Source organism: Periophthalmus magnuspinnatus, chromosome 9, assembly GCF_009829125.3.
Source record: "Periophthalmus magnuspinnatus isolate fPerMag1 chromosome 9, fPerMag1.2.pri, whole genome shotgun sequence".
In the NCBI taxonomy this organism is placed as follows: Eukaryota; Metazoa; Chordata; class Actinopteri; order Gobiiformes; family Gobiidae; genus Periophthalmus; species Periophthalmus magnuspinnatus.
The window spans coordinates 731,391-753,453 of NC_047134.1; the positions used below are offsets into that span (position 1 = coordinate 731,391).

The 22,063-nt window shown below is 43.0% G+C and overlaps 1 protein-coding gene across 1 annotated transcript in view; it reads right to left on the minus strand.

The window, feature by feature from the left end:
- The window catches only part of LOC117375658 (pikachurin), a 60,623-nt gene that overhangs the window by 32,953 nt on the left and 5,607 nt on the right, over positions 1-22,063 (minus strand). The window contains 9 exon segments of the mRNA XM_055223993.1: positions 1-48; positions 50-91; positions 94-143; positions 790-903; positions 9,139-9,305; positions 17,265-17,400; positions 17,740-17,857; positions 17,985-18,011; positions 18,681-18,767. The exon segment at positions 1-48 is cut by the window's left edge and continues 101 nt beyond it. Coding sequence (XP_055079968.1) covers positions 1-48; positions 50-91; positions 94-143; positions 790-903; positions 9,139-9,305; positions 17,265-17,400; positions 17,740-17,857; positions 17,985-18,011; positions 18,681-18,767 — 789 coding nt within the window.

Genomic DNA, 22,063 nt, shown 5'->3' on the forward strand with positions numbered 1-22,063 from the left:
AGAGGAGACGGGAGGAGCGGTGGCGTTTGGAGGGAGGGCGGGGTTCATTGCGGTACACCACGTTTTGTCCTGGAGGAGGGCTCGGAGCGGGAAACGCAGCTGGGACTTCCGGTTGTCCTGAGGAATCCCGGGAACGGATTCAACTGAAAATGACAAGAATAAATAATAAATAAATAAATATAGAAACGCACAGACAACATGCTAAGAACATTCTGAGTGTTTGGGTTCACATGGAGGTGAGCACTCCCTTAGAAACGATAATATACATGTAAAGACACAGTACGGAACTTTTTAGCCAAAGCATAAACTAAAATAAAAGTTTTGTTTTGTTTTATTTTGGTTTGGTGTTTAATGCACTGAAGAAACGACCTAAAAAACACACATCCTCACTCTGAGTGGGCTCGTATCTCCACAGACCTGACTCTTATTTGGAATGGTGGAGCGTGAAAGGCTTTTTTCTATGGTTGTTCCTCTAGCTAAAATATTCCACAGTATGGAATTAAAAACATATCTGTCTTCATGGAGGATGTTCTAATGTACGTTTTAACTTTTTTTTTTTTTTTTTAAACCAAATGTTATGTTTAAATAAATGTTCCCTCATCATGAGTTTACTCCAGGTTATATTTTGATTGATTTGAGGTTTGTTTTGTCAAGTTTGAATGTCGGGAAAATGTGACCTTTCACCTACCCCCTAGCTCCGCCCCCGGCTCTGTGTCAAACATGCAGTGTTCACAAACGCCCTTAATAAAACTCAAGTAGACAAATGAACTCCCCAACACGACCCTGAACGCACCTCCTCGATGAAAACGTCATAATCGGAGTCGTCCACGTCAAACCCGTCTCCGTCTGGACCCAAGTCTGTGTTGTACAGACCGTAGTCCGCACTGCCCACGTCCGACACACCTGCACAAAAAACACCACAGAGGGGCATTTACCTGTGTGGGGCATTAAAGAGGAGGCATTTACCTGTGTGGGGTATCAAAGGAGGAGGCATTTACCTGTGTGGGGTATTAAAGAGGAGGTATTTACCTTTGTGGGGTATTAAAGAGGAGGTATTTACCTTTGTGGGGTATTAAAGAGGAGGTATTTACCTTTGTGGGGTATTAAAGAGGAGGTATTTACCTTTGTGGGGTATTAAAGAGGAGGTATTTACCTGTGTGGGGTATTAAAGAGGAGGCATTTACCTGTGTGGGGCATTAAAGAGGAGGCATTTACCTGTGTGGGGTATCAAAGAGGAGGCATTTACCTGTGTGGGGTATTAAAGAGGAGGTATTTACCTTTGTGGGGTATTAAAGAGGAGGTATTTACCTTTGTGGGGTATTAAAGAGGAGGTATTTACCTTTGTGGGGTATTAAAGAGGAGGTATTTACCTTTGTGGGGTATTAAAGAGGAGGTATTTACCTTTGTGGGGTATTAAAGAGGAGGTATTTACCTTTGTGGGGTATTAAAGAGGAGGTATTTACCTGTGTGGGGTATTAAAGAGGAGGTATTTACCTTTGTGGGGTATTAAAGAGGAGGCATTTACCTGTGTGGGGCATTAAAGAGGAGGCATTTACCTGTGTGGGGTATTAAAGAGGAGGTATTTACCTTTGTGGGGTATTAAAGAGGAGGTATTTACCTTTGTGGGGTATTAAAGAGGAGGTATTTACCTTTGTGGGGTATTAAAGAGGAGGTATTTACCTTTGTGGGGTATTAAAGAGGAGGTATTTACCTGTGTGGGGTATTAAAGAGGAGGTATTTACCTTTGTGGGGTATTAAAGAGGAGGCATTTACCTGTGTGGGGTATTAAAGAGGAGGTATTTACCTGTGTGGGGTATTAAAGAGGAGGTATTTACCTTTGTGGGGTATTAAAGAGGAGGTATTTACCTTTGTGGGGTATTAAAGAGGAGGTATTTACCTTTGTGGGGTATTAAGAGGAGGTATTTACCTTTGTGGGGTATTAAAGAGGAGGTATTTACCTGTGTGGGGTATTAAAGAGGAGGTATTTACCTTTGTGGGGTATTAAAGAGGAGGCATTTACCTGTGTGGGGCATTAAAGAGGAGGCATTTACCTGTGTGGGGTATCAAAGAGGAGGCATTTACCTGTGTGGGGTATTAAAGAGGAGGTATTTACCTTTGTGGGGTATTAAAGAGGAGGTATTTACCTTTGTGGGGTATTAAAGAGGAGGTATTTACCTTTGTGGGGTATTAAAGAGGAGGTATTTACCTTTGTGGGGTATTAAAGAGGAGGTATTTACCTTTGTGGGGTATTAAAGAGGAGGTATTTACCTTTGTGGGGTATTAAAGAGGAGGTATTTACCTGTGTGGGGTATTAAAGAGGAGGTATTTACCTTTGTGGGGTATTAAAGAGGAGGCATTTACCTGTGTGGGGTATTAAAGAGGAGGTATTTACCTTTGTGGGGTATTAAAGAGGAGGTATTTACCTTGTGGGGTATTAAAGAGGAGGTATTTACCTTTGTGGGGTATTAAAGAGGAGGTATTTACCTTTGTGGGGTATTAAAGAGGAGGTATTTACCTGTGTGGGGTATTAAAGAGGAGGTATTTACCTTTGTGGGGGTATTAAAGAGGAGGCATTTACCTGTGTGGGGCATTAAAGAGGAGGCATTTACCTGTGTGGGGTATCAAAGAGGAGGCATTTACCTGTGTGGGGTATTAAAGAGGAGGTATTTACCTTTGTGGGGTATTAAAGAGGAGGTATTTACCTTTGTGGGGTATTAAAGAGGAGGTATTTACCTTGTGGGGTATTAAAGAGGAGGTATTTACCTTTGTGGGGTATTAAAGAGGAGGTATTTACCTTTGTGGGGTATTAAAGAGGAGGTATTTACCTTGTGGGGTATTAAAGAGGAGGTATTTACCTGTGTGGGGTATTAAAGAGGAGGTATTTACCTTTGTGGGGTATTAAAGAGGAGGCATTTACCTGTGTGGGGCATTAAAGAGGAGGTATTTACCTGTGTGGGGTATCAAAGAGGAGGCATTTACCTGTGTGGGGTATTAAAGAGGAGGTATTTACCTTTGTGGGTATTAAAGAGGAGGTATTTACCTTTGTGGGGTATTAAAGAGGAGGTATTTACCTTTGTGGGGTATTAAAGAGGAGGTATTTACCTTTGTGGGGTATTAAAGAGGAGGTATTTACCTTTGTGGGGTATTAAAGAGGAGGTATTTACCTTTGTGGGGTATTAAAGAGGAGGTATTTACCTGTGTGGGGTATTAAAGAGGAGGTATTTACCTTTGTGGGGTATTAAAGAGGAGGCATTTACCTGTGTGGGGGTATTAAAGAGGAGGTATTTACCTGTGTGGGGTATTAAAGAGGAGGTATTTACCTTTGTGGGGTATTAAAGAGGAGGTATTTACCTTTGTGGGTATTAAAGAGGAGGTATTTACCTTTGTGGGGTATTAAAGAGGAGGTATTTACCTTTGTGGGGTATTAAAGAGGAGGTATTTACCTGTGTGGGGTATTAAAGAGGAGGTATTTACCTTTGTGGGGTATTAAAGAGGAGGCATTTACCTGTGTGGGGCATTAAAGAGGAGGTATTTACCTGTGTGGGGTATCAAAGAGGAGGCATTTACCTGTGTGGGGTATTAAAGAGGAGGTATTTACCTTTGTGGGGTATTAAAGAGGAGGTATTTACCTGTGTGGGGTATTAAAGAGGAGGTATTTACCTTTGTGGGGTATTAAAGAGGAGGTATTTACCTTTGTGGGGTATTAAAGAGGAGGTATTTACCTTTGTGGGGTATTAAAGAGGAGGTATTTACCTTTGTGGGGTATTAAAGAGGAGGTATTTACCTGTGTGGGGGTATTAAAGAGGAGGTATTTACCTTTGTGGGGTATTAAAGAGGAGGTATTTACCTTTGTGGGGTATTAAAGAGGAGGTATTTACCTTTGTGGGGTATTAAAGAGGAGGTATTTACTTCTGTGGGGTATTAAAGAGGAGGCATTTACCTTTGTGGGGTATTAAAGAGGAAGTATTTACCTGTGTGGGGTATTAACCCCACCTCCTCCTCTGACCCCTCCTCTTCCTCTGACCCCGCCTCCTCCTCTGTTCCTGCCTCTTCCTCTGACTCTTCCTCTGACCCCTCCTCCTCCTCTGACCCCTCCTCTTCCTCTGACCCCTCCTCTTCCTCCGACCCCTCCTCCTCTGACCCCTCCTCTTCCTCTGACTCTTCCTCTGACCCCTCCTCTTCCTCTGACCCCGCCTCCTCCTCTGTTCCTGCCTCTTCCTCTGACTCTTCCTCTGACCCCTCCTCCTCTGACCCCTCCTCTTCCTCTGACCCCTCCTCTTCCTCTGACCCCTCCTCTTCCTCCGACCCCTCCTCCTCTGACCCCTCCTCTTCCTCTGACTCTTCCTCTGACCCCTCCTCTTCCTCTGACCCCGCCTCCTCCTCTGTTCCTGCCTCTTCCTCTGACTCTTCCTCTGACCCCTCCTCCTCCTCTGACCCCTCCTCTTCCTCTGACCCCGCCTCCTCCTCTGTTCCTGCCTCTTCCTCTGACTCTTCCTCTGACCCCTCCTCTTCCTCTGACCCCGCCTCCTCCTCTGTTCCTGCCTCTTCCTCTGACTCTTCCTCTGACCCCTCCTCCTCCTCTGACCCCTCCTCTTCCTCTGACTCTTCCTCTGACCCCTCCTCCTCCTCTGACCCCTCCTCTTCCTCTGACTCTTCCTCTGACCCCTCCTCTTCCTCTGACCCCGCCTCCTCCTCTGTTCCTGCCTCTTCCTCTGACTCTTCCTCTGACCCCTCCTCCTCTGACCCCTCCTCTTCCTCTGACCCCTCCTCTTCCTCTGACCCTTCCTCTTCCTCCGACCCCTCCTCCTCTGACCCCTCCTCTTCCTCTGACTCTTCCTCTGACCCCTCCTCCTCCTCTAACCCCTCCTCTTCCTCTGACCTTGTCCTGGCGTCGCTGTAATGTCTCGTGATGTTGTTTTTCCTGAGGTCCCTGATCCTCAAAGCTAAAGTCGACTCCATCCACACGATCGTCTTGTTGCAGTTTCAATCCTTTTTGCTCATTGTTCATTGTCGTCTTTATGTTATTTTCCTCCTTCTTTACGTAACAAACTGTAGATTAATTTATTCCACAATGGCGCCCCCTACAGCCGCGTAACTTCTACCTTCCCTCAGCATGTCCAGCAGTTCAACTTCTTCTGCGAGCGTTAGTATCTTCCTCGACCTTTTGGGCGTCAGTGCAGAACGTTTCATCGACATTGTGGGTTTTGTCGGGGAGAAAACAAATTGCAAACGTACAGCACTTCAGAGTCACACTGAGATCCAACGTTTATGTAAATTTGTCTGAACACATTCTGTACTGGACAGGAGACACGGCACGGAGGAGACTGATGGACAATGGTCTACAGTCCAACAGCCAATCAGGACGCACGACACAATGGTTCTACAGTCCAACAGCCAATCAGGACGCACGACACAATGGTCTACAGTCCAACAGCCAATCAGGACGCACGACACAATGGTCTACAGTCCAACAGCCAATCAGGACGCACAGACACAATGGTCTACAGTCCAACAGCATAGGACGCACGACACAATGGTCTACAGTCCAACAGCCAATCAGGACGCACGACACAATGGTCTACAGTCCAACAGCCAATCAGGACGCACGACACAACGGTCTACAGTCCAACAGCCAATCAGGACGCACGACACAATGCACGTTCATACACTGTAAAAAAAAAAAGCAAAATTGTACAAAAAAATCAACAAAACAGTGAGACCATGAAAGGTGAACTGCGATATAGTCATATAGTCCACTTTGTGGACACTGGACTAGTCCTTTTCTGAGGTCACATGTTTGGGTTTCTGTCCCAGCTCCTCCTTTATCTGGAAGAAAACTCAAAAACCCATTAAACATCATTAAATGTGCTGTTGTTTTTCAGAAGAATTTTGAACCTCATGATGAGAAACATTTTAAAGTCTCTCTGCCCCGTGTGAGAACACCAGAGGAAAGAGTTAAAGGAACATAACGGAGGAAAGTAGAAAATGTACTGACGCTCACCTCTGAATGGGGCTTTCAAATCATTAAAGGGGAGGTGTCGGAGAGTGGAGAAGAGCTGGATGCACATATCAGAAAAGCAGACGTACGTACGAGCAGAGCGCAGTTTAAGGGTCAAGCTCTGGTTGCCATGGTGTTTGTCATTTGGCACCTTTTTAATTTACCTCGTTTAACTCTTTTAAATGTGTTTATTTTGTGTTCTGTGACAGTTTCACAGAGTATGTTCTCAGAAAAAAAAACCTAAAATGTCATATTTGACCAGATTTAGCCGTTTCACTTCTTAATCAGACTAAAATCAGCTCTGAGATTCTGGCTCCTCCCACACACACCTGCAGCTCATTATCAATCAAGCTGCTCCTGTGAGAACAAAAGGACTGAGAATCCGACGCTCAGGGCCAGATCGTTTTGTCACCGTGCAGTATTTTCTTGATATCTCCCGGTATTTCCACGGGTCGTCCTTCATGTCATGTTCCAGTTTATTCATCCATGTGTCCACCGTGATCCCAGCTCTCCATGTCCGATACAAACACCTCAGCCTCTGACCCTGCGACCCATGACCTGCCTACGACACCGCTCCCAGCTGTCTGCTCTGTCCACCTTCATTCACATCCATATATCTGCAAATAAACGTTTCTTTCTGTTTTCCCGAGCCTGTATCTTTGTCCGCCCTGTCAGTCATTACGACATGTACGAACGTTTGAACTTTAAGAGTGTTTAAACAAGAGAGAAATGTGAGGAAAGTGTATAAAGTGTGTGGTGAGGGGTTTTACAGCAAAAAACTGAGAGAATAATGATAAAACATAAAGCTGATACTTTGCGGATTTTGCCTATTGCGGGTTATTTTTAGAGCGTAACCCTCGTGATAAACCAGGGACCACTGTATATTCCAAGAGTAAACTTGATCGAACAAATCTCAAAAATGAAGTTTGTCCTTAATATGACCGTTACTATAGCAACTTTATTAAAGGTGATGGATTGAAACTCATCCCCGTTCTCTATGGACAAGCGGGTTGGCCGTCATTATATCGCACATCTGTTAAAAGAGTATTAAAAACGTATTTATAAGGGACAACGTAGTAATAATTTAAAAGCTTTTGGCTGTTTAGCTTCATAAAAATGGAATGATTTCATGGACAAGCAAAACGGGATACTCTGGTGCCACAAACACACTTTTAAACTCACACCTGCTCCAGTTTTTAATGTTTTAAATGGACGTATGTGCTGTCTGTTTTGTGTACCTCAGTTTCGTAAAGTGTCGTCCTGTGATCCGAAGGTTGGCGGTTTGACGTAAACATCAGTGGTGGAGCGTGCGCTGGTGTATGGATGTTCCTTGATGTACTTACTACGCACGTATACGAATAACTCTTATTTCAACACCACAGTTTTGAACATGTGTGGTTATTATCAACATGACTGGAACAGATTTACAATATAGATCCCCTTAAATGACAATAGGATCCAGAATAAACCAGTTAGCCGGCTGGGATGCTAATTGGCAGAACCTAATAACATTAAATCCTCAATACTGAAAACACAGGGAGGGGGCTAGCCCAAAATCCTTTAGCGTCTAATCTCGTGTTGTATAACAATCCCCCCCCCCCCCCGACCCACAGCTCACGCCATGTCTGCGGCTACTCACACGCAAACCAAAACTACACGTTACCCCAAAACACACGTGACAGAGGAGCTACAGGTGAATGCATTCTGAGTTTTTTTTTATTTCTAGTGGGATTTTAGTTGATGAATTGTGCGTTATACTGTACATAAGTAGACTGTGGTTGTTTGGGAGGTCGGTCTTAATCCCGTCTGAAGAGGGTCAGGTCTGAGCCCCCGCTGTGACCCACGCCGCTGCCTCTGAACTGCCCGTGTGTGCGTGCCAACGGCGGGAGGGCGCAGGGTCACGGGCGGACGGCCTATACGCTTCAAGGAGGTTGGTGGTCATGACTTTAACTTGTTCTGTGCTCACACAAACACCTAAATCACGAGCGGTGTTGGGAAGTAACTATGACCTACTTCTGCCAAAAAATATGACAAAGTGCTGCTTTTACAGGATCATGTGTTCACACAGCAACATGCAGCACGTCACATGTGATCAACACATGAGTCCAAAAGAACAAATAACGTCAATGCGTCAATGTATTAATCATAACTGGATCTGTGTTATCAGACCCTTAACCTGCAGAAAGAGGACGTACACAAGTGTTTCTCACTCTCAGTTTGCCGAGAACGAGGGACTTTCTCTGAACTGAAGAAGACTTTTGTTTGGGACTAAACACAGACCCAGTGTCCTGCTCCGTCACGGTTTGTAAGCTCTTCCTGGACACTGTAGGACAACACAGTTTATGGACAGGCCTCATGTGAAAGTCATGACTGTTCTGCAGGTGCTGGGGTTTATAATGACCGTTCAGATCAGAGAGAGACATTTCAGGTTTAAAACGCAAATCATCTAAAGAACCAAAACATCAAATTACAGTGGTCCCTCACTATATGCGGTACCCCTTTGTGGTCTCGCTGTTTTGCGGATTTTTCCAGTGCAATTCTACACGCTTTTTTACAGAGTATGAACGTGCATTGTGTTCTGCGTCCTGACCGGCCAAGGCACTGCAGACTACCAGCAATCGATCTCCTCTCAGCACAGAATGTGTGGGAGCCAAGTTTAATTCATATAAAATAATGCTGCAAATTTACAGTGTTTATATTTTGTTATAAATACTGTTTTATGTTGATGTTAAAATACCTCAGAACTGTTATTATTTAAGTTTTACCTAAATATGTTACTGTCACTTTAAGACAACAGCACGCACGAGGAAAAGAGCACACGCCTGGGAAACGTGCTGAGGCAGCACATAAAGAAGAAGCCAAATGGTTTTCTTACCGTAGTATTGTTTATTTTTGAGACTTGGTTTGATAAAAGGGTTTTGCAAAGCTGTGAATTAAAATTTTGTAACTGTTTTTACATCGGAGTCCAGTGGAAGTTATTTTCTCTTAACTGTAAAACTGTAAAGCTGATACTTCACGGATTTCGCCTACTATGGGTTATTTTTAGAGCGTGACCTCCGCCATAAACCAGGGCCCGCTGTATCTGATTTGACCACGTTTACCTCGTCTCTGGGTCATGTGTATAACCAAAGGCGTCTTACCGAGTGTCCGCACGGGGCTGTTGATGTGGCTCGGAGGACTCATGCCGTGCACGTTCACCGCCCTCACCACAAACTGGTACTGAGTGTCCGGCAGAAGCCCCTTCAGCACCATGGAGCGGGTCTGGATCGGCTCACGGATGTACGTCCACTCTGTGTCCATCTCCGGTCTGAGGACAGGACATCCAGAGGGTTACACGGAAAAGTAAAGATGCTCTACCTGATTTTTACTGGCTTAAAACACACAAAAAACACAACTAGTTCATTTTAAACTGGTCTAAAATTATTCCTCACTGGCCTTACGCATTTAGAGCATCCTAATGATTCACCATGATGAGTTTATAAGAGCATTTCACATCTCTCATTTGACATTAGTGTAGCATGTTATCAGTTATTTCTGTGAAGTTTATAATCTTACTTCCTGGTTGGACATGGGAACTGCGGGTGGGTTAGGGGTCAGGGGTCAGAGGTTAGAGGGTTAGGGTCAGACAGTGGACAGGGAGCTGTGGGTGGACGTCACTGACGACATGTTAAAACAAATAAAATGAACACAGTATTTTCCAGACTATAAGTGTGACTTTTTTCATAGTTTGTCGTTGGTGTGACTTATACTCAGATGTGACTTATATGTGAAATGATTCAAATATATTATTTCACATCTTTGTTATTGTCACAGTAATGACCACACGAGGGCGCTCTAGGCTTGTACCAGTATATACTGCTCCTGTACCACTGAAAATGTCAACATTATGGTAATTTAAAAGACATCTGAGAAAGACTGAACAAAAATGCCCCTAAAAGAAAATCGTATTTCCTCTGGAGTGGGTGGAGTTGTTCAGAAGTGACACAGAGGATGAAGAATTCAGTGGATTTATTGATTTTGTAGTGAGATCCAGAGTAAACTTGTTGTTTTTTCTGCTTTATTTATCTGATTAACTGTTAATATCTTACGTTAACAAACCAGACACGTGTTCAGTTCTGTCTGTGCTTCATGGAGCTGAATAAATATAAATGTGTTACGTTAGCGTGATGTACTGATATTCAGCCTGTTGTTCTACATTTTATTATTATAATAACTTGACTTTAAAGATAAAATGTCTGTTCTGAGCTCACTGGTTAGCTCAACTGGTAAGTCACCTGACTTTCACATGGGGGACCCAGGTTAACATTAACTCCCCAACCGGAGATTGGGTACGAAGCCCCAATATGTATCACGCTGAGTGAGGCAACGACTGACCTGACATGGCCCGAATGAACACTAGGCAACCACGACACCACCTGCAGAGACTAAGTGAAGTACCATCTGAAAGTCTCCTAGAAGATGTGAATGCAGCATTGAGAGCGATCCCGACCTCAACCATCACAGAGACCAATGAGCTGATATACACTTCAGCGGCAGTGATCCTAGAGACGCTCGGCTATAAGAGCAACCATAAGAGCCATGAGAAACAATACCCACCATGGAAACACCAGGCTGGAAAACAATGGTTCGAGGCTAAAAAATCAGAGGCCCAGAGCGGTGTGATGAAAGAACCCTGAGAGAAGACCACAGCAACCTCCCTGAACAGACTCCAGTTACCGTCACAGACATCCAGGAAAGAGTCTCAGGCATGAAAAACTGGACCAGGCCCTGACTTGATCCATACCTACTGGCTAAAGAAGCTCACTGCCCTCCATGAGCGTCTGGCAGCACAAATGAACCAGCTGCTAATCGATGGGACTCACCCTGAATGGCTAACCGAAGGGCATATGATTCTGAGCCGGAAGGATCCTTCAAAGAGTACAACCCCATGCAACTATCGTCCAATAACCTGTCTGTCCACACCATGGACGCTCATGTCAGGCATCATCTAAGGTAAGTGGGCACATGGATCAATACATGAGCACAGCACAGAAGGGCATCAGCAAAGATACCAGGGGAGCTCCTGGTCAACCGAACAGTCGCCCGAGACTGCAGAACCTGTAAGACCAACCTGTGCACTGCCTGGATTGATTACAAGAAAGACTCAATGCCACACACATGGAGCTGTACAACATCAACAGGACTCTAAGAGCCTTCACTGCAAACTCGATGAGGTTGTGGAAAACCACCCTTGAGGCCAATTGCAAGCCACTTGCACAAGTGACAAGCTATGGAATAAAAACTCAGGAATGGGGCAACCATCAGTCACCTCCTCTACATGGATGACAACAAGCTGTACGCTAAGAATGAGCGAGACATCGACTCACTGATCCACACCACCAGGATCTACAGCACAGACACTGGAATGTCATTGGGGCTTGAGAAGTGCAGCCGGATGGAGACAAAGAGAGGGAAGGTCGTCCACACAGAAGGGGTCTCACTCCCAGAAGGGACAATAGCAGACACTGAGGACAGTTACAAGTACCTTGGTATCCCACAAGCAAATGGCAACAAGAGGAACCAAGGAAAGCAGCCACGGCCAAATACCTCAGACGAGTAAGACAAGTCCTAAGGAGTCAGCTCAATGGAACAAGACCGAGGCAATAAACAGCTACGCCCTGCCAGTAATCAGATACCAGCAGGAATCATCAGACAAAGGAGGAGATACTGACCACAGATGTTAAAACCCAAAAGCTCCTGACCATGCATGGCGGGTTCCATCCCAAATCCAGCAACATGAGACTGTACGAGAGCCGTAAGGAAGGGGGCCGAGGACTAGTGAGTGTGAGAGCCACAGTCCAGGATGAAACATCCAAGATCCATAATTACATCAAGGACAAGGCCCCAACAGATGATGTGATCAGCAAATGTCTCAGACAGTGGAGTGCAGAGGAAGAGGTGCTGGAGGAACCATCATGGAAGGACAAGCCCCTGCACGGGATGTACCTCCGGAACATTACTGGAAGGAAAACTGGAGGAGTAGCTACAGCAGATCCCAGGAAAAACATCAGACATCTCAATCCAGAAAAGTGCAGTACAGGAACAGCAAAGACACTGTAGAACCCTCAAGTTCCCAGGCCTCTGGTAGAGGTCCCGAGCATGGCAAAGAAGGGATGAGACCACCCACGGAGGGTGAGGAGATTAAATATATATATAAAATTGTTTTATGTATAGTCTGGGAAATACGATACATTAAAGCCCCAGTATGGAACTTTTTAGCCAAGCAGATAGAATTTTTGTTTGTCTTTAAAATATTGTATCTCCACAAACTCGTCCTTGTCCTGGAGGAGGGCGTCTCCCTCTGTTATAAAGAAACCATGTGTGAGATATTGATTTTAAATTTCATAAACGTGATCAACGTGTCTCCAGAGATAAACATGTTCAGAACAAATATAGATTTTACTGGCAACAAGTCTAATGAAAAATAAATATCTCCAAAAAAACATATAGCGACTCATAGTCCAGAGCGACGTATAGTCTGGAAAATACAGTACTTCACTAGAGACATGTTTGTGTTTAGAAAGACTGATGTTTGTGTCTCAATGCTAATGCTAATGCTAACTCTGAAGGGTAATAAATATTAAAACAACACCACAAACTGAAGTATTCTACATATAAAAATAATCCTACATTCTTTATTTTAATTAATGTGAATTGTAATAAGTTGTTTATTTTATGTTTTCTGATTTTAATAAAAGCGACCGTTAGCTTTGACAAACAGTGAGCTAGCTAGCGGGCTACTGTTCATTTTGAATTACCACAGAGACAATCCCACCAAACTAAATACTAATTAAAAAAAACATGAAAATCTATCATACACACGTTAAAACTGCTCAACACAAGAGCACTGTTCTGGAGGGTTGTTTCGCACGCAGATATTTGTTTTTGCGGCGCAGAGACGTGACGTTCGGGAGAAAGACGAGCAGCGCCTGGAGCGACGTGTGTCATTGACGAGGGACTTTCTCTGACTGAAGAAGACTTTTGTTTGGGACTGAACACAGAGCCAGTGTCCTGCGCCGTCACGGTTTGTTAGCACTTCCTGGACACTGTCGGAGTCTGCGTCTTCAAAACATGTTTTTCTGTCTCTTTGAGGATTCGGCTGTTGCCAGATTGTCCCGAGATGGTTTCATTTTTCACCTGTTTTTTGCGTGCAGTTTGTTTGCAGTGACATTTGGAAATTCAAAATCAAAATCAGGGCTGCTCAATGTGTCACAAAAGTATAGATAGCACGACATACGACTACGCAGTAAAAGAATTAACACGTTGCAGTTTGTTTTTAAGGGTCCGACGTTAAACAAAATTGGCTCGTGAACTTTTGGTCATGTTGGAGTGGTGTTTCCTCCTCACACATGTTTGAGTCACACTTTATTATTAGACTGTGACATCTCCAAAGATCAAAATGAGACGTTCCACCTTGTGATGTCATCAAGTGGTAGTTTTCAAGTTAACAGCTCAGCCTAAAGAGAGAGGAGGAGAGGACAAAAGAGGAGAAGATTCAGTAATATGGGCCTTTAAACAGTGTAATATGGGCCTTTAAACAGTGTATTATGGGCCTTTAAACAGTGTAATATGGGCCTTTAAACAGTGTAATATGGGCCTTTAAACAGTGTAATACGGGCCTTTAAAACAGTGTAATATGGGCCCTTTAAACAGTGTAATATGGGCCCTTTACACAGTGTAATATGGGCCTTTAAACAGTGTAATATGGGCCTTTAAACAGTGTAATATGGGCCTTTAAACAGTGTATTATGGGCCTTTAAACAGTGTAATATGGGCCTTTAAACAGTGTAATCTGGGCCTTTAAACAGTGTAATACGGGCCTTTAAACAGTGTAATATGGGCCCTTTAAACAGTGTAATATGGGCCCTTTACACAGTGTAATATGGGCCTTTAAACAGTGTAATATGGGCCTTTAAACAGTGTAATATGGGCCTTTAAACAGTGTAATATGGGCCCATTAAACAGTGTAATATGGGCCTTTAAACAGTGTAATATGGGCCTTTAAACAGTGTAATATGGGCCTTTAAACAGTGTAATATGGGCCTTTAAACAGTGTAATATGGGCCTTTAAACAGTGTAATATGGGCCTTTAAACAGTGTAATATGGGCCTTTAAACAGTGTAATATGGGCCTTTAAACAGTGTAATATGGGCCTTTAAACAGTGTAATATGGGCCTTTAAACAGTGTAATATGGGCCTTTAAACAGTGTAATATGGGCCTTTAAACAGTGTAATATGGGCCTTTAAACAGTGTAATATGGGCCTTTAAACAGTGTAATATGGCCCTTTAAACAGTGTAATATGGGCCTTTAAACAGTGTAATATGGGCCCTTTAAACAGTGTAATATGGGCCCTTTAAACAGTGTAATATGGGCCCTTTAAACAGCGTAATATGGCCCTTTAAACAGTGTAATATGGCCTTTAAACAGTGTAATATGGGCCTTTAACAGTGTAATATGGGCCCTTTAAACAGTGTAATATGGCCCTTTAAACAGTGTAATATGGGCCCTTTAAACAGTGTAATATGGGCCCTTTAAACAGTGTAATATGGGCCTTTAAACAGTGTAATATGGGCCTTTAAACAGTGTAATATGGGCCCTTTAAACAGTGTAATATGGGCCCTTTAAACAGTGTAATATGGGCCTTTAAACAGTGTAATATGGGCCCTTTAAACAGTGTAATATGGGCCCTTTAAACAGTGTAATATGGGCCTTTAAACAGCGTAATATGGGCCCTTTAAACAGTGTAATATGGCCCTTTAAACAGTGTAATATGGGCCTTTAAACAGTGTAATATGGGCCCTTTAAACAGTGTAATATGGGCCCTTTAAACAGTGTAATATGGGCCTTTAAACAGTGTAATATGGGCCTTTAAACAGTGTAATATGGGCCTTTAAACAGTGTAATATGGGCCTTTAAACAGTGTAATATGGGCCTTTAAACAGTGTAATATGGGCCTTTAAACAGTGTAATATGGGTTTAAACAGTGTAATATGGGCCTTTAAACAGTGTAATATGGGCCTTTAAACAGTGTAATATGGGCCCTTTAAACAGTGTAATATGGGCCCTTTAAACAGTGTAATATGGGCCTTTAAACAGTGTAATATGGCCTTTAAACAGTGTAATATGGGCCTTTAAACAGTGTAATATGGGCCCTTTAAACAGTGTAATATGGGCCTTTAAACAGTGTAATATGGGCCCTTTAAACAGTGTAATATGGGCCCTTTAAACAGTGTAATATGGGCCTTTAAACAGTGTAATATGGGCCCTTTAAACAGTGTAATATGGGCCTTTAAACAGTGTAATATGGGCCTTTAAACAGTGTAATATGGGCCTTTAAACAGTGTAATATGGGCCTTTAGATAGTGTAATATGGGCCTTTAAACAGTGTAATATGGCCCTTTAAACAGTGTAATATGGGCCTTTAAACAGTGTAATATGGGCCTTTAAACAGTGTAATATTCATATGTTCACTGTGTTCTCAGGCAGGTCGCCTTAGCCGCCGCTTTACTGTTAAAAAAATAAATAAATAAACACGCTCTGTACCTCCGCTCACTTTGTTTAATGGACGTAATTATCCCAGCGTGACTTCAGTGATGTTCTGTCTTACGTTTGACAAAAGAGAAAATAGCTCCGTGTTTGTCGTTGTTCTGAGGCGTGAGTCCTGCGGCGGGAAACACACCGTTTGCGTCAGAGCGGAGACAAAAGCCTAAAGCAGACAGCAGGAGAGCGCCATCTACAGTGGACTCATGCTGGGGTCACATGTACAGTACAGAGCATCCACATAACTCTGAATATAAAACACACACTGTTTAGACGCAGGACAGTACTCATGTTTGTGTCATTATCAGGACACGATAATTATTTAAATCACTCACAAATGTTATACACTTTAACAAGTGTATTTTTCATTCATTCATTTTGTCTTTTCATGAGTTCCACATTTTCAGTCACTATTTAAGGTCAGAGTGTTAAATGTGTTTAAAACAAAGCTCTGATCAAAGTCTTGACCAGGGGTCACCAACAGGGGGCCCGCGGGCACCAGGTCGCCCAATAAGACCACATGAGGGGCCCACGGGTCTAAAAACAGCACAGCTCAGTAATGAGCTGAATCTAAAATTTAATTGTATTCTGTTGCTTTTTTAATGATTCCTGCATTTACATAGATTTAAAAATGACAATATCTTAAAAATATGTTAATTATATGTGAAGTTCAGATAAGTTAAGCAGTGCTCCGCCTCGAGCGGTGAAGATGAAGCTGAATGAAGTTTACCCCAAAAACATGGGAGAAAAAAATGATCACTTTCACAACGAATTTTACGACTGTAAAATAAACCTGCGAGTGTCTCATCTGCAGCGACTGTGGCGACGGTAAAGGCTCAATGTGGAGGGACACGTGTAGCTCCACGCAAACTCCCCACCAGGAGGCGCTCTACGGACAGAAAAAGCCCTGAGCTAAAGGCAGCTTTGGGTAAACAACAGGCCTTTTACACGAGACCGGAGAAAAAGTCACAAAAAGCAACTGAGATTTATTTTAAAATATATACGTTTATTTTTCTTTAAAATTACATAATTGATGACTTTTTAAAACATGGTGAAAGATAGTTTATGTTTTGTTAAAGGTTTGTCAGTGGATAGTGAAAATGGGACATTTTTCCTCTGAGATGTAGTAATGTGTCATCTGAAAATTTAGGTAAAGGTAAAGTGCTGAATATTGAGCTCTGTTTCCCTCCGCGCTCATTGTTGATGATCGTGTGTAATCATTAACGTGATCAGTGTCTGCACACAGATTAACATCATTAATCATTATTAATAATGTAAAGACAAACTGAGCAAATGTGTCATTTCAGCAGAGCGGATCAAACCTTCATATGACTCAGTGCCATGAAGTGGCTCTCAGCGTCAAAAAGGCTGGTGACCCCTGGTTCAACAGACCTTCAGACAGAGCAGTGCCTCTAGTTAGCCTCACCCATTGGACCAATCTGTTCATTTTTTGTTTGTTTTGTGTTTTATTGTGTTGTTGGGTGATACACTCACACACACCCACACACACACCCCCACACTCACACACAGTCACACACACACACACTCACACACACTAAGTTAAGTTCAGGGTTTAGGGTTTAGTTTAAGTTCAGGCGAGTAGTGACAGTGGTTAAAGTCGGGACCTCGTTTCTACGGGACAACATAAACGAGGTCATCATACATTTTTAATACTTGTGCTGTACCTGATGTACGCAACCAGGAAGTGAAGTATCGGGGCGCTTCCCTCGCTCTCCCCTTGTTGCCACGACAACGCCAGTTCCGTGTCAGAGACGGCCATCACTACGGGCGTGGTTGGGGGCGTGGGGGGCATGCACATGTCTGCAGCACAAACACAAAACACACAGATGTTCCATACAGTACATAGGCTCTTCCAGAGTGACGTGTTTGGGCCTGATACTGATGTAAATGTTCCGTACTGTTCTTTTTACAGGGAAATGTGAGGGAGGGGGAGCAGGTCTCACAGCGCCATCTACAGGTACAAAATGAAATGAAATTTACTTTTAAGAGTAAATATACAACTTCCTGATCCATTTCCTAAAGTGTTCATGTTATAGGAGTGTTCATGTTATAAGCGTGTTCATGTTATAAATATGTACATATTATATGCGTGTTCATCTTATAAGAGTGTTAATGTTATAAGCGTGTTCATGTCGTTACCATGTGAGGCGGTGCTAACATCTCTGGGCACACTGGGCCGCCCCTCGCCCGCCCAGCCGTACGCCCCCACACTGACCCCGTACTTGGTGTTGACCTTCAGGTTTGCGACCACCACGTCCTGAGGAGAACGACAGGAGCAGAACACGTCATTACAAAGAACACGTCATTTAAAAGAACACGTCATTTAAAAGAACTGGAAGAATTATGACATTTTTGAATCAAGTCAAAGATAAAGAGAAACTTACAAAACTGGCCTGTCCATCAAACTGGCCCTGAAAGAAAGTTACATGTTATTCATTACATAAAATATTAACTTCAGGTTTAGCCATTTGTTCAATTCAAATCTTTATCTTGTGTGTGTCATTTTTTGTGTGATTTTTACTTGTATTTGCTTTTAGTTTGCACTTTTCTCACGGCAAAGTGTCACCAAACTCTTTTATTTTTCCTTCAAATATTCGTATTGAATTATTGAGTTAGTTTACGTGACTGTTAACGGTGTAATCTGCAAGGAGTCGATGTTGTCATGACCTCAGGTGGCCAGCAGGGGGGCCTGTGGAACGCTCTGTGATATTCACTGCTTTTGAAAGGAATATGTGAAGAAAAAAATCCACAAACGTTGAACCTTCTCGTTATTCATTCGGGATCGGCTCCACAAACGTACGACGACAACGATCACGTCTTTGGGCTTCAATAATGGTACTACTTTCTCAACCCATCACGATAAAAATGACTAATTTTTGTGTATTTCTGCTGACAGACAAGACGCTGAAGCTTGTGCCAGTGTTTGTTTCATGTGGATAGACCCAGTATTTGCAGAGACATGAACCATAAACCAGGTCGACACATCTGCAGAAATCAGACCTGTCTCCAGCTTGTTTTAAACTTCAGAGTTTCTACATTAACGTCCCGTGACCGTGTGGCGTTTGTGTGTTTGTACTCACAGTCGTCAGCATGTCCAAGCTCAGAGGCACCTCCATGACAGAGGCGGAGCCCACGGACCGCCCGCCCCTTATCTCTGTGTAGAAAACCTGCAACAAAAACAAGGAAAACATCCTCAGACACAAGGCACTCAGGCACAAAACTGTGACGGTCTGTGAGAAGCACGAGAAGCACCTACAGACTGTGAAAAGCACCTACAGACTGTGAAAAGCACCTACAGACTGTGAGAAGCACCTACAGACTGTGAGAAGCACCTACAGACTGTCCTGCTGATCGATTGGTGGACAAAAAAGGGGGCGTAGCAAAAGCACTCAAAACTATTATGTATCTCTGTGTATTTGACCCAAACTGCAGTGACAACCCTACACCAGCAGGGGGCGTTCATGCAGAAACTACTATGCATGCAGAAAAAAGTACAAGGAAACAATCTATTTATAAAAAGACAGATTAAATTTGTGAGTTTAATTTACATTTTTATGTAAATTAAACTCACAAATATACCAAATGTTCAGTGAACTCTCTCCTTCCTGCTGTTGTCTCATATAAACCTTTATCATCTCAATAAAATGATCAGTTTACAATTACAAACTTTTGCACTAAGACTCAACCGATTAATCGCCTCCACGTTTGCAGCTCATGTTTCCATAAGAAAAGACGCGTTTTGATGTTTTTGTGTCACTTTATTAAATGCTGGCAGCAGAGAAACACCTCAGCAATAAAACATTTACACAGTTTAAATAAAGTGCGTCTGGACACACCACCAGCAGATGAACAAACATGAAGCTCTAATGCACCAGGACAAAAAAAACAGTCACCACCAAAAAGAAAAAGGTCACACTCTCTAATATTTGGTTGTTCTTTAGCTTTGATCACGTCACACATTTGCTGTTTCATTGTTTCGATTTCGCTTCTTCATTGTCACAGATTTGTTTCCATCCAGTGTTGCATTCATTGTTCAGATCTTGCATTGATGATGGTGGAGTCTGACGCTGCTCAAAGCCTTAAGGTCTGGACTCTGTGGTGGTCAGTCCATGTGTCTCCTCAGATGTTTTCTCTGCTTGATGCCAATGATTTGATTCTTCTCAAACAGACGGACATCTTTTCCACGACCGCAGGATGTGTCTTTCCACATGTTTAAGAAATGAAAAGCTCCTCATTGCACCAGTCGGGGTTAAATAAGTTGTTGCTGAAAAATTATCGCCCCTGCAGTAATTATCCAATAGGAGTCTCAGTTTAATCCTTTACCACAGACATGTGTCCACTGCTCAGTGTCACACTGATACACAACATTTACACACATCATGACAAGGACTTTACCTTCTACAAGTGTCAGCTCAAAATAATACTCAAGTAAGAGTACTGTTACTTCATGGGACCAAGGTCTGGGTCTGGGACCAAGTATTTCGTTGTTTGCTGAGACTATTTTTGCACATATGTAGTGTATATATTATTTTAACAAGTTTGGACGTTTAAAATTGTTAGTATTGTGATTATATTAAACGTCAGCCTATGGAAGTAGATAACTGTGAGTTTTAAAATTGCAGTTTTGTTTCCATTACAATTCATTTTATATTCATACCAAAGAATATTAAAAAGTACAAAAAGGCTCAGTGTGTCCAGGTGAACAGGCTGCAGCTCGAGGCACTAAAGTCTGATTGATGACCACATCCTGCAGCCCTTCACTGGCCTTGTCCGCAGAGCGACGGGCTTCCATCAAATCCAAATAGATGTTCAAATGTTCAAATACCAAATAGATTTTCCAAGGACATAACGCCGGACGGTGAGGTTAACAAGCACTTTTATGGCTAACACCAGGCAGACGAGAGCACAGGAAAGTGGGGAAATTTGATTTGTGGTGCAGTGTTGGTCTGGTTTTAAAAATGTCAGAGTTTCTTTGATAATAAGTGTCTGGGAGCAGGTATGAAGAGCTGCACTCAGGAGGGTTTTGTCATGCTTTCACAGGTCAAGAAGCTTCTACAGGCATTAGCCACAAACGACACAAAAACAAGACTGACAACCTGCCAAAGGAGCGACCTGGGACTGACACAAAACAGGGTTCACATGAAACAGGGTTCCCACAACATAACAATGACGCTTTTATATGACGCTTTTCCACTTTCAAGTCTCTCAAAGTGTTATATAGTTGTCCCTCGTTATATCGCGGTTCACCTTTCGTGGTCTCGCTGTTTTGCAGATTTTTTTTGTGCCGTTTTACTTTTTTTTTTTTTTTTTTACAGTGTATGAACGTGCATTGTGTCGTGCGTCCTGATTGGCTGTTGGACTGTAGACCATTGTGTCGTGCGTCCTGATTGGCTGTTGGACTGTAGACCATTGTGTCGTGCGTCCTGATTGGCTGTTGGACTGTAGACCATTGTGTCGTGCGTCCTGATTGGCTGTTGGACTGTAGACCATTGTGTCGTGCGTCCTGATTGGCTGTTGGACTGTAGACCATTGTGTCGTGCGTCCTGATTGGCTGTTGGACTGTAGACCATTGTGTCGTGCGTCCTGATTGGCTGTTGGACTGTAGACCATTGTGTCGTGCGTCCTGATTGGCTGTTGGACTGTAGACCATTGTGTCGTGCGTCCTGATTGGCTGTTGGACTGTAGACCATTGTGTCGTGCGTCCTGATTGGCTGTTGGACTGTAGACCATTGTGTCGTGCGTCCTGATTGGCTGTTGGACTGTAGACCATTGTGTCGTGCGTCCTGATTGGCTGTTGGACTGTAGACCATTGTCCATCAGTCTCCTCCGTGCCGTGTCTCCTGTCCAGTACAGAATGTGTTCAGACAAATTTACATAAACGTTGGATCTCAGTGTGACTCTGAAGTGCTGTACGTTTGCGATTTGTTTTCTCCCCGACAAAACCCACAATGTGGATGAAACGTTCTGCACTGACAAAGACGCCGACGAAGGTTTGAACTTTGAGAGAGTTTAAACGAGAGAGAAATGTGAGAAAATGTTAACGCCTGTGTGAGAAAAGTGTATAAAGTGTGTGGTGAGGGGTTTTACAGACAAAAAAAGAGAGAATAATGTAAAAAATAAAGATAATATTTCTCAAATTTTATTTTTAGAACATAACCCCAGAGATAAACCAGGGATCCCTGTACTTCTACCAATTATGTTTATGTTCAGCGGGAATTGAACCACCAACCTTCAGATCACTGGACAAATGCACAACCAACTGAGCCACGGTTGCCTCAACATAGAAGAAACTGTACATGACACTGGGAAAGTCCTGCAGCTGTCCATGGGTTTCAAAATGGTGACAAAATTTGCCATAGCCATTAACAGTTTACAGTTGCAAAACAGTATGTAACATTTTAGCCAAAAATAGAGTAAAATAAAAGCATGTTTTTTTGTTTTTTGTTTTGTTTTTTTTTTGTTT